The sequence below is a fragment of the Akebia trifoliata genome, chromosome 8 (assembly GCF_017979445.1).
Source record: "Akebia trifoliata isolate Shusen 1 chromosome 8, ASM1797944v1, whole genome shotgun sequence".
Lineage (NCBI taxonomy): Eukaryota > Viridiplantae > Streptophyta > Magnoliopsida > Ranunculales > Lardizabalaceae > Akebia > Akebia trifoliata.
Window position 1 is genome coordinate 12,212,306 of NC_141382.1, and position 16,418 is coordinate 12,228,723.

The window sequence follows — 16,418 nt, forward strand, 5'->3', positions numbered from 1 at the left end:
ATCTATCTATATATATATATATATAATATAATATAATATATTATAAAGCTCATGCCCATTGCTATAAATTATAAACCATCCATCCCATGACCAACATCACATGCTTTTAAGCAAAAATCATTTAAACACCTCGAGATACAAGATATGAGATATGACATACTTTATGATCTTTTTTGAGAACCTGTAAAAAGTTTATAGGGTATGAGAGATTTTGTCATTTAAGTTATTTATGTGTTTTAATAGAGAATTGACTTAGGTTAGAGGGTGTTGCATACTTAAAAATAAGAAAAAAGAAAAATGAAGAGAAAAGAGATGGATAATCAGATGAGCAAAATGTATGGCTTAGACTACAAGCTCATAATTAGAAGGTACATTGATCTAGAGCATATATCATTGTTCAAAAACCCCAAATCATCTTAATCTTACAAATTATGTAACAAACGATTCAAGCCAAAACGGTTGATACATAAAGACCGATTCAAAACGAATTACCCGACTGTTTTTAAAGCTAGATGAACATGAAACTTTTTTTTATTTTTGATCTATTTCACATTTACACACCAAAAAAAAAAGGATTCATTCTCCATCCGTGTGTACGTACACCAATTCTCCTATGATCCACCATGGCTGCTTCCAGGTCCGCCTAGAGTTAGAAGCGTGTCTTGAAGATCAGCTCGAGCCAAGGTTGGGGCAGCTCTAACTACTGGAGGTGATTGACCTTGCCGAACATGATGATTGGATTCATGAGTTGTGAATGTCATAGGTTGTTGACCAGGCATGACATAAGTGGGACCGATGCAGTTGGAAGTTGTACATGGTTGAACACCAGCAACCCGACCAGACACAAATGAAGAATTCTGAGGAAGAACGCACGCTCTCGGGATAACCCCAGGTCCCTGATCACAGAAATGAAATTGATCGAGTCATAATTCTTGGACAAACAAAAATGAAAACTTGGGTTTCGTTCATGGACTAAATTATTTTTTAGTAGCTTACAGGATTGAATAAGACCCCTCTGAGGATCTTCCCATTAACATTAGCCGTCATTAGATAGCCCGAATCAAAAGCACCATCAACCTTGCCTCGGATTTCAGCTCCAATCTATCAAGAAAGATAAGAGTGAGATACATAGAAATGTAAAATAAACTAACAAATATTAAACCAATAAAAATGTTTTGGTATCAATTACGAAGTTTTACCAACGTGTGTATTGGCCCTGCCTCCGGGGGCTTCTGTCCTGCTGTTACGTATTTCATTTCTTGCCTTCCTGTGTGAGCATGAAGAAACCGTTCTGGCTTTAGTTGTCTCGGATGCTCACCTCCAACAATATGGAAATCGTGTGGAGTTCTCCGATGGAAATTGCTTGAAATCTGATTCCGATGTCTCAATGAACCAAAGCGATGAGGGGCTACATTGGGTTCGGCTACCGAACTGGAGAGATTTTGAATTGGGGCTTGCTCTTGGTCAGATTGGGAAGGAGATGAGTTCTGTGAGAGTGAAAGAGAATGCTCTTCTTGTTCCGACTCAATCTCACACACGTTTGAATCACTAGTTTTCCTCCTCTTGTGATGCAAACTATCTGATAAATGAGAATCAAAGGTGGGTCATGTTTCTGTATCTCTAGGTGAACTTATCATGAAACTGACGAAATAATCAAAGGAAAACCTGAACTACGTTGACGAGAGTGCTTTGAATCTGGTTCACAGACTTTCCTATTTGGTTCCCCATTAATCCCAAAGACCTGCAATAAAGTCAATAACAATTTGTTTGTTTGAAGAAATAATATGGAAATGAAGTTATATTAATGTATTCGTATCCGTCTATCCTACCGAATTAGTATCCACTCCTCTAAGAAATCTTCTTTTTTCTTGGTTCCAATGGTTTCCGAAAGTCTTGCACAAGGAAATGTTGTAACGGCCATTGGGATGCTCGGCTCCAAGCTGCAATATAAGTAGCTCATTGAGAGGACGCTCATCCTCCCCACAACTGCAAAGTTGACATCAAGAAACAAATCGAAACATAATTTTTCTAAGTGAAACTTTTAAACTAGAAATTAGTCTAGGCCAAGGTCGATCAAATGATTTGACTCTAAACCAGCTTACCCTCCATAGATGGTAACATCCGAGTCTGTAACCACCGCTGTATGAGAAAACCGCCCTTGTGGTTGTTGACCCCGTATAAAAAGTTGAGTCCATGAACAAGTGCTTAAGTCGAGGACCCAAACATCATTATAGTAATGCTTATCTCCAACACCACCAATGATGTAAACCTGCAAAGCAAGAAGGAAATTGGTAACCAATTTTCTTTTATCCTACATTTTTTTTTCCTTTACGGAACTTTATACTATTTGCTTCAAATTTATTCGGGAAAAATGCCCTACCTTGGTCCCAATATTTACAGCTGCATGACCTGCTCTAACACCAGGTGACAATCCTTGAACAATCAGCTGTGGCAACATTGAACATCCATCAATTACAAAATTATTCCAAATTTAGATGTATCTTAACAATATAGCAAACAATCCACATCAAAGCAACAAAGACTATAATAATCATAATTAATCTAAAATGAAATCGAGAGGTAATACATACCCTAGACCAAGTGAACGTATCCATATCAAGGACATCAACCTCTCCATGATATCGGTCCCCACAATCACCACCATAAACAAGAAGTTTGTTACTGATTGCAACCGCAATATGACTATCCCTTGGAGCGGGAAGATCACCCTTCACTTCTGGAGAAGTCCATTTCATGGTATTTAGGTCTAGAACATGTAAGTCATTCAAATAATTTGCTTCCCCTTCACCACTACCCCCAAATATCACTAATTTGTCATCTCCAACGACAGTAGCACTATGACTTTCACGAGGACTCGGTGGAATCCCTTCACAATTAGGACTCCTCCACTCTTTTGTTCTAAGATCCAATATATGAAGGTCATTCACTTTCTTAGAACCATTTGTACCCCCTAACACTATCATTTTATGCCTCATAAGTACTGCACTATGGCTGTCTCTTGCGCCAGGGCGTTGACCCGTGGTTAAAACGGTGTTCCAAGTCATTGTATCAAGATTGAGCGTAAGTACATCGCTGAAATGTAACCCACCACAACATCCCTGAAATAGATAAATGTGAAGAATCTCTTAATATGTTGGAAAGAGATGGAGAGTCCATACTATGGTCTTTAAATGAGGGGATCTTTGAAAAAACAAAATTAATTAATGGGTGGATTTGAAGAATAGATGGAAAGAGGTTAAGGCAAGAAACTAATATTGTTAAAAGAAAAACTGAGAAACATGTCAACTGTGAAAAGAACTGACCCAATCAAAAAATGAGAATAACTTCCAACAAAATGCAGAGCAATTCAAAAAGAGAAATTTAAAAAAAAAAATTTAATTAATTAAAAAAATCAATAGCTCTCATTTAGAACAAAATAGTCAGGAAGAAATCATTCAAGGGAGGAACCAACAAAGAAGTGTGAGTAAAATCTGACTGATTAGAGATGGTGCTCTGGAAAAATGAAAACTTCTTTTACGTTTTTTTCTTTTCTTTTTCATTTGTTGTTTGTTAAAGAGAGGAACCCAAACTGGTCATCAATTTTACAGAAATGAAACATTAAAAATTAGAATATAGTATGAATGACTATAACCATTCAAGGGATGGATGGACTACATTTAATGGATCAGAGTGAAAGCATAAAGTAGAAGAAAAAAATAAAAATCAAATATTATGAGCCAAGTTGAATACATCCATTAACTCAAAGGGTTCATCATGTTTCTAACTATAAAAATAAATTTTTTTGTTATATTGTTAAAATCCAACTGTACTACAGAGAAGAAGAAAACAACTTGTAAAAGAACTCCAAAATATTAGTAACAAGGGGTATAAAAACAGAAAATAAATAAACTGAGAGTCAAGATTATTCAAGACAGACCAAGATATGCACACATACCTCAATAAAAGAATAAGCAAACATGGATTAATCATGGACTATAAAAGAAAAATAAAAACAAAGAACTTAGAACTTAGAAGGGAAAATCAGAAAATTTGAAGAAGAAAAAAATCTATGAAAAAAATTAAGAAAAAACTAATAATGAGAATAACACCATAACAATCCAAAGAGTCATCTAACATTCAAGAAAGACAGGTAACAACAACAAAAAAAATTAAAATAATAAGAAAACAAAGACAACATAAATTTACAAACAACATCAATAACACTAGATATCAAAAGAAATTTAAAATAAAAAACAAATAGAAATTAATGGGTACCCATTATCATACTTACCCCAAAAATATAAACAACCCCATTGAAACAACAAGCAGAGTGTCCCCATCTCTCAGAAGGATTAAAACCCAAAACTTTTGGGTAGAGCCACATTGCCTTCTTCACAACCTCACCTCCTAAGGACCTCATTTGATATCTCTCTACAACTTCAACTTTAATTAGGCTCCAACACTCAACACTGCTACTTGATATGAGAGGGAAAGGGAGAAGGGTCAAAAGGACATGAACAAGGCAAGTGAGGTAAAGAAAAAAAGAAAAAAAAAGAAATCAGAAATCAAATCTCTATAGACAGGAAAAGATGGGCGGTTTCAAGTCGAAATTACTGTGTCAACTAACAAAGAACAGAAGGTGGTGAAAAGTATGACACAAAAACATGTATTAAAAAAACAAAACCAACTTATAAATTAATTAACAAAAATTAGATAAAAAGATACATGGGATGGAATCATGGAAGAATATGAGAAGTGATGTAAAATCATGGGAGTGTGACTGTTAGAGAGAGAGAGAGGGTGCATGGGAATGTGTGTGGGGCGCCAACATCTCATGTTCCACTATCCTTTATTCAGAAAAAATGATTCTGTTGTCTTGAGCAAGCTATCTTCCTTAAAATTAAAACTGTTGGATTTTCTTTGAGAGTGCTAAAGTTTGAATCTTTAGTACAATCTAGTGGTTTAAAAGTAGGGAAGATATCTTCACGAGGATTTCATTCACTTGGTTGGATATGGTTTTTTTTTCTTTTTTTTAATTTTTGTTTAATTGTCCAACTGAAAATGATGGAGTTTGAAACATTGGGTCGTGGGAGGTTTGAGTTTTGGGGCTATGGATTTTCAACAAAAAAGAGGAATTTTTTTTAAAAAAATTTACAGTTCTATTTGTTTTAAAATATTGGGATTGATGGTGATGGATGGGAAGTTATCTCAATTTTCAAGGTGGGTTATTGAAGTAGATCTAGAAATGTCTCTTCTCAAGGGTCTTAGGGTTTTGTGTAATTGAAATTTTTATGTTTTGGGAAATGGGATAGTGTTGTTTCTCTCAAAAAGGTGGGGGAGAGGTGGTTTTCCTATAATATCAATTAATTTCTCCTCAACTTCCCATCTTCACGAGATTTTGAGATGGTGGGGTTTACACTGTTACTGAACACCACCCAACAATTTATTTAAAAATATAAGGACCCATGTTCGATGGGAGCCCAGAAGCATTCAATTATTTGTTTATCATCTGATTTATAAGTCATATTTGGTCGGATATACAGCATTTTGTCTAATATAATCCATCATATTTGACAAATTTCATGAAAAAACAAAATACAATTTTATGTTGTACTACCTTGTTAGTAATTAGCAAAAGGAAGAGGAGATCTGATGAAGGCGCCAACTATCTTGGTGATAATACCATAGACATGAGCTCAATATTCCATCATCGAGTTATCGAATTCATTAAAAATAAGACAAATTCAATATTTGAAGAAAAGTTTGATACATATATATGAAAAAAAATTGATTATTAAGAAAAGACAAGTATGACCTAGAATCATTAAATTTAGAAATATGAGTATTGTTGACGCAAATCCACTATGACCACTCACAAATCATTGAAATTCCAGATTACATTTACATATATTCTTACCAAAGAGAGTTTCTAACAAATAATCATTTGTACATAGAATAGGTAGGAGAACCTAACAAGAACAAAAGTCCTCTTTGGAGCTGTTTGACAGCAAGCAATAATTTGTATTGGACATAAGTAACTTAATTTTTGGAATTCGGACAACCAAGAAAAGATCAACTCCGTTTACATGATTGTTGCGTGTGCAATTTGCAACTATCCTCTTATAATAAAGGAGGGCACCATAAAAGGCAAAAGGAATGGGACCTCTCTAAAATTTCATTGTTACTCTATTGAAGCGTGTACTAGGTTGATACCGAGCCGCAAGGATACTATTGAAATTTGGGGAAAATAACTTATCCCACTGTTCATCACAACATATGTCAAGGTGTGAGGACAAAGTTTTCACCTTACCATAAGTATTAGAGTTCGCCCGTGTGTCCTCTTTGGGAGGGATATTCATGATGAGTCGTGCTCGTGTGACTAGGCATGTCACTACGTTCTACATTAAGTTGAAGTGCAAGAAAGAGCATTTATGGTTCTGTGCACACCTCTACATTAGTTCAATGTTAAACTTAACGTCCTGCACAATCACTTTAAACAAAGACAATTGAAGGGTGTTCTTAGAAAGTAATAAAAGAGGAAAGACAATAAAATTAAAAAAAATCTCAAAATATGTAGCAAAATTAAATTTTAATCCCTCTTTATAATAGAATAAAAAGAGTATGGTCCATCGTTGTATTTTATTATATAAATATTTATAAAAAAAAATGGTACTTTAATTGTAATTTTGGAGAAACAAAGCCACATATTCCTTAAGTTAGCATGATTGTTAAAATTCCATTTCTATTTCAATTGTATGAAGAAGATTATGCTCAAATAAAATTTATGGATCAAATTAATCTTAAATTATTTTAAAAATCTTGATTTATGCATATCCCAAAGTATCATGTAATCCATTGAACCAAAAATAATTTTTCAGCCCATGGTGACGTATCAAGATCAATGTCTTCCATGTCGGTTTGATAATCACTATGTCTCAGTGTTACCTATACATTTTGAGAGTAAAATTTAGGATTGGCATAGTAAATAACCTGAAATTTTATGCAATGGGAGCATGACATCATCCTAATGTTTCTTTTTTTCCTATGTCACCTGCTATAAGTGGCCCTTTATCCATTTTATTCGATTTGCATAAGAGGCAAAAATATTTTCTTCTTTTTGAAAAAATCTATCATTTTATATATATATGTATAAGAGGAAAAATGTATTTCATACTTTTTAAAGAACTTATGGTTTTTTCCTAATTAGACCAATGACCCACTTTATGTTATTATCCATGAAATATTAATTGATCATAACCCGTCAATAATGTAGACATTGTAACCTAAAGAAAAGAGGTTAATGGTAATGGATGCCTAGTCATCTTATTGAGATGACTTTAGTCGTTGAGAATATGACGGATGGGATCCATAATATGGATAAGTTTATGCTTTCAATTTTTGTACAAAACTTCATAATTATGTTTTGTATTTTTTTTTTTTTTTGCAATGAATTAAAATATTTTTGTGAGACAATCTCAACGATCTATCTTTTCTCTGAAATATTATCTCGAGACAAGATTTTAAAACACAAAAATCATTCATAGAATACAAAAGGAGAGAAAAATGTGAGAACATCAAAGATTTTGTGTGATTTGGCAAAAATGTTTACATTCACGGGTTCTATGGTAGTTATTATAAACCATATTATATGATTTCCATGTTCCATAATAGTCCTTAGACCTCCTTCTTCGAAATATCTCTTTCTCCATTTTTTTTTTCTAATCCCTTTTATAGTGGGTTTCCCCCCCTTTTTAAAAAAAAAAAAAAAAACTTAATAATAGAAACAATTCATAATTTTTATCAGATTGCAATTGGTCAATTAATCATTATCTAAATAAAGTAATTATCCTTCGGGAAAGAATCATTCCATGTAGGGATTATATTCTTTCCGAGATTAAATAAGTTTTAATCCTGTGAAGCTACCTGATATAATAGATGCATCCTACCAAGACCTTCGAATACATACCAATACGATCCTCCTGACCCATGCTTAATCATACTTGTATTGAGACTCGCATTGATTGGTGCAATATGAATGGTCTAGATGGGAGGACAATTTTTATTCTCCACAAGACCAAATAGAATTGATTAGAGTTGAAGTTGAGAAGGGTGACATTGTTGTTCATATCAAGGTGTAGGAAATAGGATGACTAGGGCAGTCTGGGCCTACTGTAAACAAGGCTCTTAAATGAGTCGATCCTAATCAGGCTTCAAAATCATAGTCAACCCACCTAATACTTGGGTTGGGACAAATTATGAAAACCTTATGCCCTTGACTGATCGCATTGATTCATTGGTAGGGCTGCAACCTCGGTGGATTGGCCTGAGCTCAACCCGATTGATGGGCAATCTTAGGTCGAGTTATGTAAAGGATTAGTTGAGCCTAGATTAGAATATCTCAACCTAGACTCAATTCGGGTTGAGGGTTCGGGCAGCTTAACTCAATCAGATTCCAATGCTATATATTTTTATATTAGTTATTATTTTCTCATTATTAAAGAAAAAATCTTTTTTTTTTTTTTTTTCTATTTGAGTCCATTGATATATATGTTTATATATGGTATGCATAGATTTCTTGAAGATAAGTCATTTCATTAATGTTACAAACATTAAGGACTAAGTAGTGAAGGGAGCATCATCAAGAAATTTTTCAATTTAACCTTTTGATTTCATCTTATTATAATGGTTCGTGGAAAATTGAATATTATTAATGTGCATTTTGTTTTGATATGATTTGTCTAAATATTCTTTCAATGATAGATTTGGATGTTGTATTTCTTGTTTAAGATATAATTTATTTATTGGTCAAAATAAGTTTAGGGTTGCACAATGAGCCTAATCTGCCCAAAATTTCCTAATTCCGACTAACCTGAACTCAATTTGATTTTAGAAATTCAAATTCAGGTTGAACTTGGGTTAATGAACTCAGACCTGATGGTCGGGTTGAGGGTCACGTCACTTGGGGTTGAGCATGGATTTACTCTCCAACCAATTCAAGTTTCCACACTATACACTGGGCTACAGTAGGTTAGGATGTCCCAAATTTCATATATAAATATGTATTTATTTTTAAAATTATACATTTTAGTATATAATATAGAGAATTGCTATTGGCACCCCAATTTTTACTTATTACCCTCTAATTATATTTAAAAAAATCAATAATTGAGAATAAGTAAAAGTTGGATTCCAATAGAAATTCTCTCTCTCTCTCTCTTCTCTTCTTCTTCTTCTTTTTAAGATTTCTATTTTTTTAAGGTTTAGGATTTTGTATAAGTCGAATCCTGATTGTAAACATCTATTGAAGTTGTTTGAATGTATTACAATGCTTAGTAATGTTGAAGTAAGAACTAGAATCGAACTTCTGTAAAGTTTGAATGGTGTGTTTCTCTAAATTGGGTGTGATAAATAATTTAAGAAATTGGAGTGCAATAAGTAAATGTTAGAGTTCCAATAGCAGTATTCTAATATATAAGTTATTGATTGGGTGATGGGCCTAGTACCTAAGACTGGCCCGATATACATGTCGTACTGGGCGGGCCCATTGACAGCCCTACTCAGGAGATGGAAATCTCCCTCACAGGACACAAGTGACAAGACTATCTCAAGGGGGTAATATATCATTTGAAATATAGGGAGTATCTGAAATGTTTACCAAAGCTTGGGGAGGAATAATTAAATTACCTTTTAATAAAGTGAGAGAGAGAGAGAGAGAGAGAGAGAGAGAGAGAAATCCAGATTTTAAGCGTGTTTAGAAGGATTGATGGAGTTGATGTGTTGTTTGGTGATGGCGGTAGTGTAGTATGGTGCTGCTGCGCCATCGATTCACGTGACTCACATTGTAACTTTGAATGACATCTATCATCTATCTATCTATATATATCTATCAGATAAGATTCATAATTAAAAGCTTTTGAAAAAAAAATAGCAAAATCAAGATAATGAGATTGACACGATATCGTGGAATCTAAGGACACATGAATCATTTCTATCCACCCTTAGACATTTCCCTGGCCCATTCCCTGACTCAATAAATTTTGCCCAAGGGTTTGTTCCAAACCAGTTTGATTCTCACCGTTTGATCCAAGCAAATACCAGGACTTTCTTGCATGTACTTGTAAAGGATGGGACCCACTGACTATAATTATCTCAAATACCAAAATCATATAAGATGATCTAAAAGATTTACATGTCCCACGCCAATATATATATATGTTATCAGATTCATAATTGGCTCTCATTTTGGCCAAACCCAATCATGGAATATAATGAATTCATTCTGATTAGACTACAAATCTTGTAATTTTGACTCATGGGATTTTGTGGTTGGATTCGATGCACCAAATAATGAAGATACAAAATATATATCTTTAGAGAAATTTAATTTTTCTCCTTCGTCTACCTTATTCATGTATTCATATAACAAAAGCAAATCATATTTTATTTTATTTTTACTTTTATTTTTTCATGTTTAAGTTTGGAATTTTTTTAAATATTAATAGAGTTTGACCATGATTACCATCAAAGTTGGAGGGGTATTATTAAAAAAATGGTAGTCCTAGAAAGATAATAAAATTAGAAGAGGAAAAATTTTGTTCACAAAAATCTTGGATCCACCAATCAAATGAACTTACATGTATTGAATGACATCCCTAATTTACAAAATTACCCTTATTAGTTACAAAACTACCCTTGCATGTTTGACGTGATACGCACTAAAGAGTCTATGAACACCGTGAGCAAGATATCACTCTTGGAAGAGAACTCTTTGAAAGGAAAAGAAGAAGACAGATAATAAAGTTAAAAGTTATCTTCAAAATCCGTAACGAGATTAAATCTCAACCCCTTTTTATGTGTGAGCGATAAGGGTGTGGGATTCACCGTTATGTTTTATTATTCATATAGTTGTACTTTATTATAATTTGTATGTGGCAAACCGAACTAGCAAGCCAAGAAACAAGTTATCTATGTAGCTAGATCATATCATACAATTTAGGTCTGTCTAGAATAACAAACAAAGAACCTAAATTCAAATCGAATGAACTAAGTAAGTTGGATGGTGGAATTATGATATCATTGAGATAATTAGTGATTTATAAATAAAATTATTTGTGGATAGAGAAGCTTAATAGCATTGATCTCAACTTTTGATATTTTGCTTTTTTAACATTAGAGAAAGGTTCAACATCATCTTTAGAAATAGTATTTATCCTAGTCTTACCCATACAAATACCTTATTTGAGATTACTATAGGAAATTTAGGGAATAAGTGGTGATAGTTAATTGAGGTGTCAGTTCGATTAGTTGATAAAGTCTATGAGCGCGATGATGTCATAGTATTGAGATTGATTCTCCTCCATATTAAGCTACCGATCTCACTAAAAATAAGCTTATATACTTTGTTTTAACACTAAAAATTTTAAGATGTTGATTAGATTAGCTGCTAAAGTTTATGGGTGACAATTATTGTGAATTTAGAGAACCTTTTTCAATATGATTACAAATAAAATAATAAAAGAAAATCAATAAATAAACCAAAGAACATAGAGATTTATGTGGTTCGATAACAATGTCTACATTCACGGATATATATAATCTTTTTCATTAAGAAATCAAAGGAGGATAATACAAGAAATAATCACACAAGATTTTAATTCCAAATTCCAAAATCCAAATCCTGAAACCCTTGTACACCCTTATACTTTTCTCTCTCAAACCTTAGAAGAATTGACTTAGTACATAGTACAACTCAATACCCAAATATATAAAGGGGAAAACTAAAGATCAAATAGGATTCAAATTAGTGGTGGAGTGGAGTTCTAAACCCAATGAGATAGTGATTGGTTACTACTATCATAATATAACTAGAAAACCACTTCTATAAGAAAATCCAATCCTAATCTAAAAGTTTCATAACATGTGACAACTGTAGAACTTATCCTAAATATTAGATTAAAATCAAATCCATAGACTTGGGCTCAATTTTTCACAATCACTAAATTACTAATCTACTTGTTACAATTTCTTTATTTGTGTCAACAAACTATGATTACTATATTTGGGTAGCAAGATTAGAGCATTAACCTAAGAGTAATGTTGAAGTGTGTAGAAACTGTAGATGCTTTTCATTAAGATACAAGTGAAAATATATATGGTTCCAACATACTTCCATGTCAAGAAAGTGAGATGTGAGGTATAATCTTGAGGTCACTCTAGCATGATTCTATACCTAATTGGTTGATTATTCTATTTTCTTATTTAATTATAGCATTCTATTTTTTGTATTTCCCTTTATTTGTAAATAACCTTGTATAGTGTTTCTTTCATTTTCTTCAATTTCCTTTCATGTAATCTCTTCTTTTATAAATTTAATGATAAGAAAAAAATTCTCAATTGAGGAAAATAACCCAAAATTGTGTGCATTTTTACATGATATCAGGACAAGTCATCAATGATCTCTCTTCATTAATTTTTTTAGTTTCTTTCTTTCGTTGCTTCTTCAATGGCAAAAATCATACCGATGTTGAAAGCTCGTCTGAGACTATCAAAATTGCAAAAATCGAATAATGATCTACTTTTTATTCGTTACTCGGATAGTCCAACTATTGCACTTGTTGCACATCCTCTAATAGGTTATAATTATGGTACTTGGCTTCGCGCCATCACCATGGCCTTACATTCCAAAAACAATGTAGGCTTCGTGGATGATACCTTGGAAAGACCGACTATATCAAGGGAACTCTATCAATTGGAGAGATGAAATGATTTAGTTACCTCATGGATTCTCAACTCAGTCTCAGAAAAAATTCGTAGTAGCATCCAGTACGTCGACACTTCAAGGGAGAGTTAGTTAGATCTATCAGAGTGATTTTCTCCATCTAATCTTCCACAGATTTATGAATTAAAATAAGCTATCTCTTCTCTCCAACAAGAAGACATGAGTGTTTCGACTTATTTAACAAAACACCAATCACTGTGGAATGAAGTTAATTTTCTTGTTACCATCCAACCTTGTTCTTGTGCACATGGGAAAGCTTCTGCCAACAACACCAACAAGATAGGGGGATAGAATTTTTACAAGCCTTCATAAAAGATATGTAGCTCTTCAAAGTCAAATTCTTCTCATGGAACCTTTTCCGAGCACAACAAAATTTATTCTCTTGTCTGTCAAGAAGAGAAACAACAAAAGATTCATGATTCTTCATCTCCAATTCCAGATGCTATTGTTCTTACTACTAAGCCTTTTAACCATAGTGGTACATCTAATCACATTCCCATCTATCTCTATAATCATTGTAACTGTGATAGTTACACTAAAGATCGTTGCTTTAAATTTATTCAATATCCTCCAAAGAAAATTGGTCCATCTACTAACACATCCAAATCTGAAGAAAGTATAATAACCAGCACGCCCGCTATCACTCAAGAACAATACAACAAATTATTGGCTATGCTCTATTTAGGTAGCATTAACTCTAATGCTATGGAAAAGGAAATTGAAACATTAGATAAAAATCATACTTGGAACCTCTACATTCTTTCACCCAACAATAAAGGCATTGGTTGTGATTGAGTGTATAAGATCAAGTACCGCTCAGATGGTACAATTGAGCATTGTGAAGCTCGCTTGGTAGCAAAGGGTTCATTAAGTTGAAGGTTTGGACTATCATGATACTTTTGCACATGTTGCGAAATTGGTTACAATTCACGCCTTGCTCTCTATTTCCTATGTTAAGTATTGCTCTCTTTATCAACTTGATGTTAATAATATTTTTTTACAAGATGATCTTTGGTTTGCCAAATTTTCTTCTGCCCTTCTTGAGGCTAGTTTTTCTCAATCAAAGTCTGATTATTTTTTATTTTTATCATAAAGGAGATTTTTTCGATATTTTTTTTGGTATGTGTCGATGATATCATCATTATTGGGAATGATGCCTCGACAATCTATCGCCTCAAATAGTTTTTCAAAACTAATTTTATTTATTAAATATTTGGGTAAACTCAAATATTTTCTTGGCATCGAGATTGTTCGTTTTCAAAAAGGTATTTTTCTCTCTCAAAATAAGTATACTTTGGATATTCTCAAGGATACTTGTAACGTCCCAGATTTTTAAACACATGTCTCGAAGAAATTCATAGGTCATCAAATAGGAAAAAATTTTAAAGCTGAAATTTCTAAAAATGATTAGATCATTAGATCCGCATCAAAAAATTAATCGAAATAGACTATAAGATTGCGAAAATCGGGATTCGAGACATAGACTTTTTATTTAAAACAAATCAAATCAAATAATGATTGTTACGTCCTTTTAACACTATAAATGCTAGGACCCATGACAATTTCCATAAATATTCATCTATTTCCCACATTCCCTTCTTCTAAAAGAAAATCCTAAAGAAACTCTAGCCTCCCTACATCTTCAACTTAGGTTTTCAACTAATTCGAGATTTTGTTAGACGTTGGCATAGAAGAGAAAAACGATCAGATTGTTGCAACCTTCGAAGAGATATAACAAGTTAGAAATTTCGACAACATACAACACGGAACCTTCGATCCAACTCGATCTCCCACATGCTTCATAGAGTTTTTAGTCATCGAATCTAAGGTAGGAAACTTGTAGACCTTCCTAATAGTCTTAGTCTTGATTTGCATCGAATATTCAATTTAAAAAAAAATAATGTTATTTTCATTGAAGTTAGGATAAAATATATTTTTTTTAAATCATGCTTTTATATGTATTATTTGGTGCTCCATATGAATCTTTATCTCTTTTTCATGTTCTTATTGAGTTTTCGATTGTAGGAGAACTTCTATACCTTCCTAGTAGCCATAGTTTTCAAAGCAGTATAACTTTTGATTTAAAATCTTATATGTTTTGTTTTAAATTAGGAAAATATTGATCTCTTACAATATCATGTTTAGAATTATTTATTTAGTGTATTTTCTTGTTGAATCAATAGAAGGAAAAAAATTAATTTTTTGAAAAGTTTTGATAAATTGGGGAACAAATTGTCGAAAGGAAAATAAATCTCTTTCGCTCGATCACCCACCTCGATCAGTCTCCCCACGAAGAACTTGAGGGTAAACAACTCTTGGGTTCAGTCAACCCAACATGCTTGGTCGACCATCCAACTACCTCTGTCGCTTGCCCCTATATAAAAGTTGAAGTTCAATTTGTTTTCAACATTGTTTTTTCTCACCAGCTTGTATACTTTTCAGCACCTTAGTTTCATTAAAAACATTTGAAATTATTTAATGAAATTAAGGAATTACCCTCTATTTGGAAACAACAGGAATGATTTAAAAATTCAAATCTCAACAAATAAAAATCAAATGTTTGGGTTCAATGATAAAATACGATTTCTAACATTTTTATTAGAATTTTGACTCTCGACTTCTTGGGCTTTTCGTTAGAACTAAGTTTCAAAATTACATAATATCAAATTTCATATTTAAGATGTTCGTCTCCAAAAATCCATTTTCAATTTGAAGAACTTTAAAAAATTACATTTTCAATACTTAGCTAAATTTTCATCAGCTTTTCACAACTTTAACCAATCATCAATGATTTTACCCCGAATTACCTATATAAACTATCTTTTACCATTTTTGGTCATTATTTTCAAAAAAAATTATAAAATAAGTGTTAATATTTGAATTTATTAAAAAAATATACTTTTATTTCTTCAAAAAATTTACAAATATTTTGTTGAGTTGAAAAAGAAAATGGTTTAAAGGTTGAAATTCAGAATGATCACATTGTAGAAGCGACGTCCTTAATTTTTTAAAGGAGAGTATAGACTTTCATCTTTTACGTGTGATAGTGAGTAGATATTCGATAGTTAATTTACTTTTTATTATCGCGAGGCGATGGTTGCATGTTTATTTATGATTCTGTTATCACGAGGCGATGAGTATTGCTTTATTTTTACAAGTTGGACCGTTGCATGATAGGAAATCGAATGTCCATTCCACACACTTATATGTTTTATTTTTTATTTTATTTTTGAAAAGGAAAAAATATATATACATAATTATTTTTGGATTCATTAAACAGTTTGTGAAAGCCTGAAAGGATAGTCTGTCATATTATGTCTGGAGTGACATACTATCCTAGGATGAACAGTTGCAATGGTAAACTCCTATGTAATATAAGATGCATAGGGGAGTAGCAATACAACTAAGATTCGTGACGTTCCTCTTTATTTTTACAAGTAAACTATGTAATTTAAAGGTAGTTGTGGAAAGTATAGAAATGTCTTAGAGAATCATATGTTCGCCTGATAGGCTTAGATGAAAATGATGACTCAATGATCATTAACTATCTAATAGTAGTCGAACGTATTGACACTTCGTGAAAGGACCTGTACCTTATGGTCATAGTCAATGATCAACCTGAGCCAGATAATAGTAGTCG

The 16,418-nt window shown here is 32.7% G+C and overlaps 1 protein-coding gene across 1 annotated transcript; it reads right to left on the reverse strand.

The window, feature by feature from the left end:
* Positions 1-325: 325 nt before the first annotated feature.
* LOC147396142 (uncharacterized) lies at positions 326-4,969 on the reverse strand. Its single transcript, XM_086449725.1, has 9 exons — positions 4,292-4,969; positions 2,592-3,119; positions 2,381-2,446; positions 2,103-2,269; positions 1,830-1,986; positions 1,666-1,741; positions 1,200-1,579; positions 997-1,101; positions 326-896 (listed from the first exon to the last, which is right to left on the reverse strand). Exons 1-9 carry the CDS (start codon positions 4,418-4,420, stop codon positions 612-614), a joined length of 1,893 nt encoding a protein of 630 aa, XP_086305851.1. The 5' UTR covers positions 4,421-4,969; the 3' UTR covers positions 326-611.
* Positions 4,970-16,418: the final 11,449 nt, after the last annotated feature.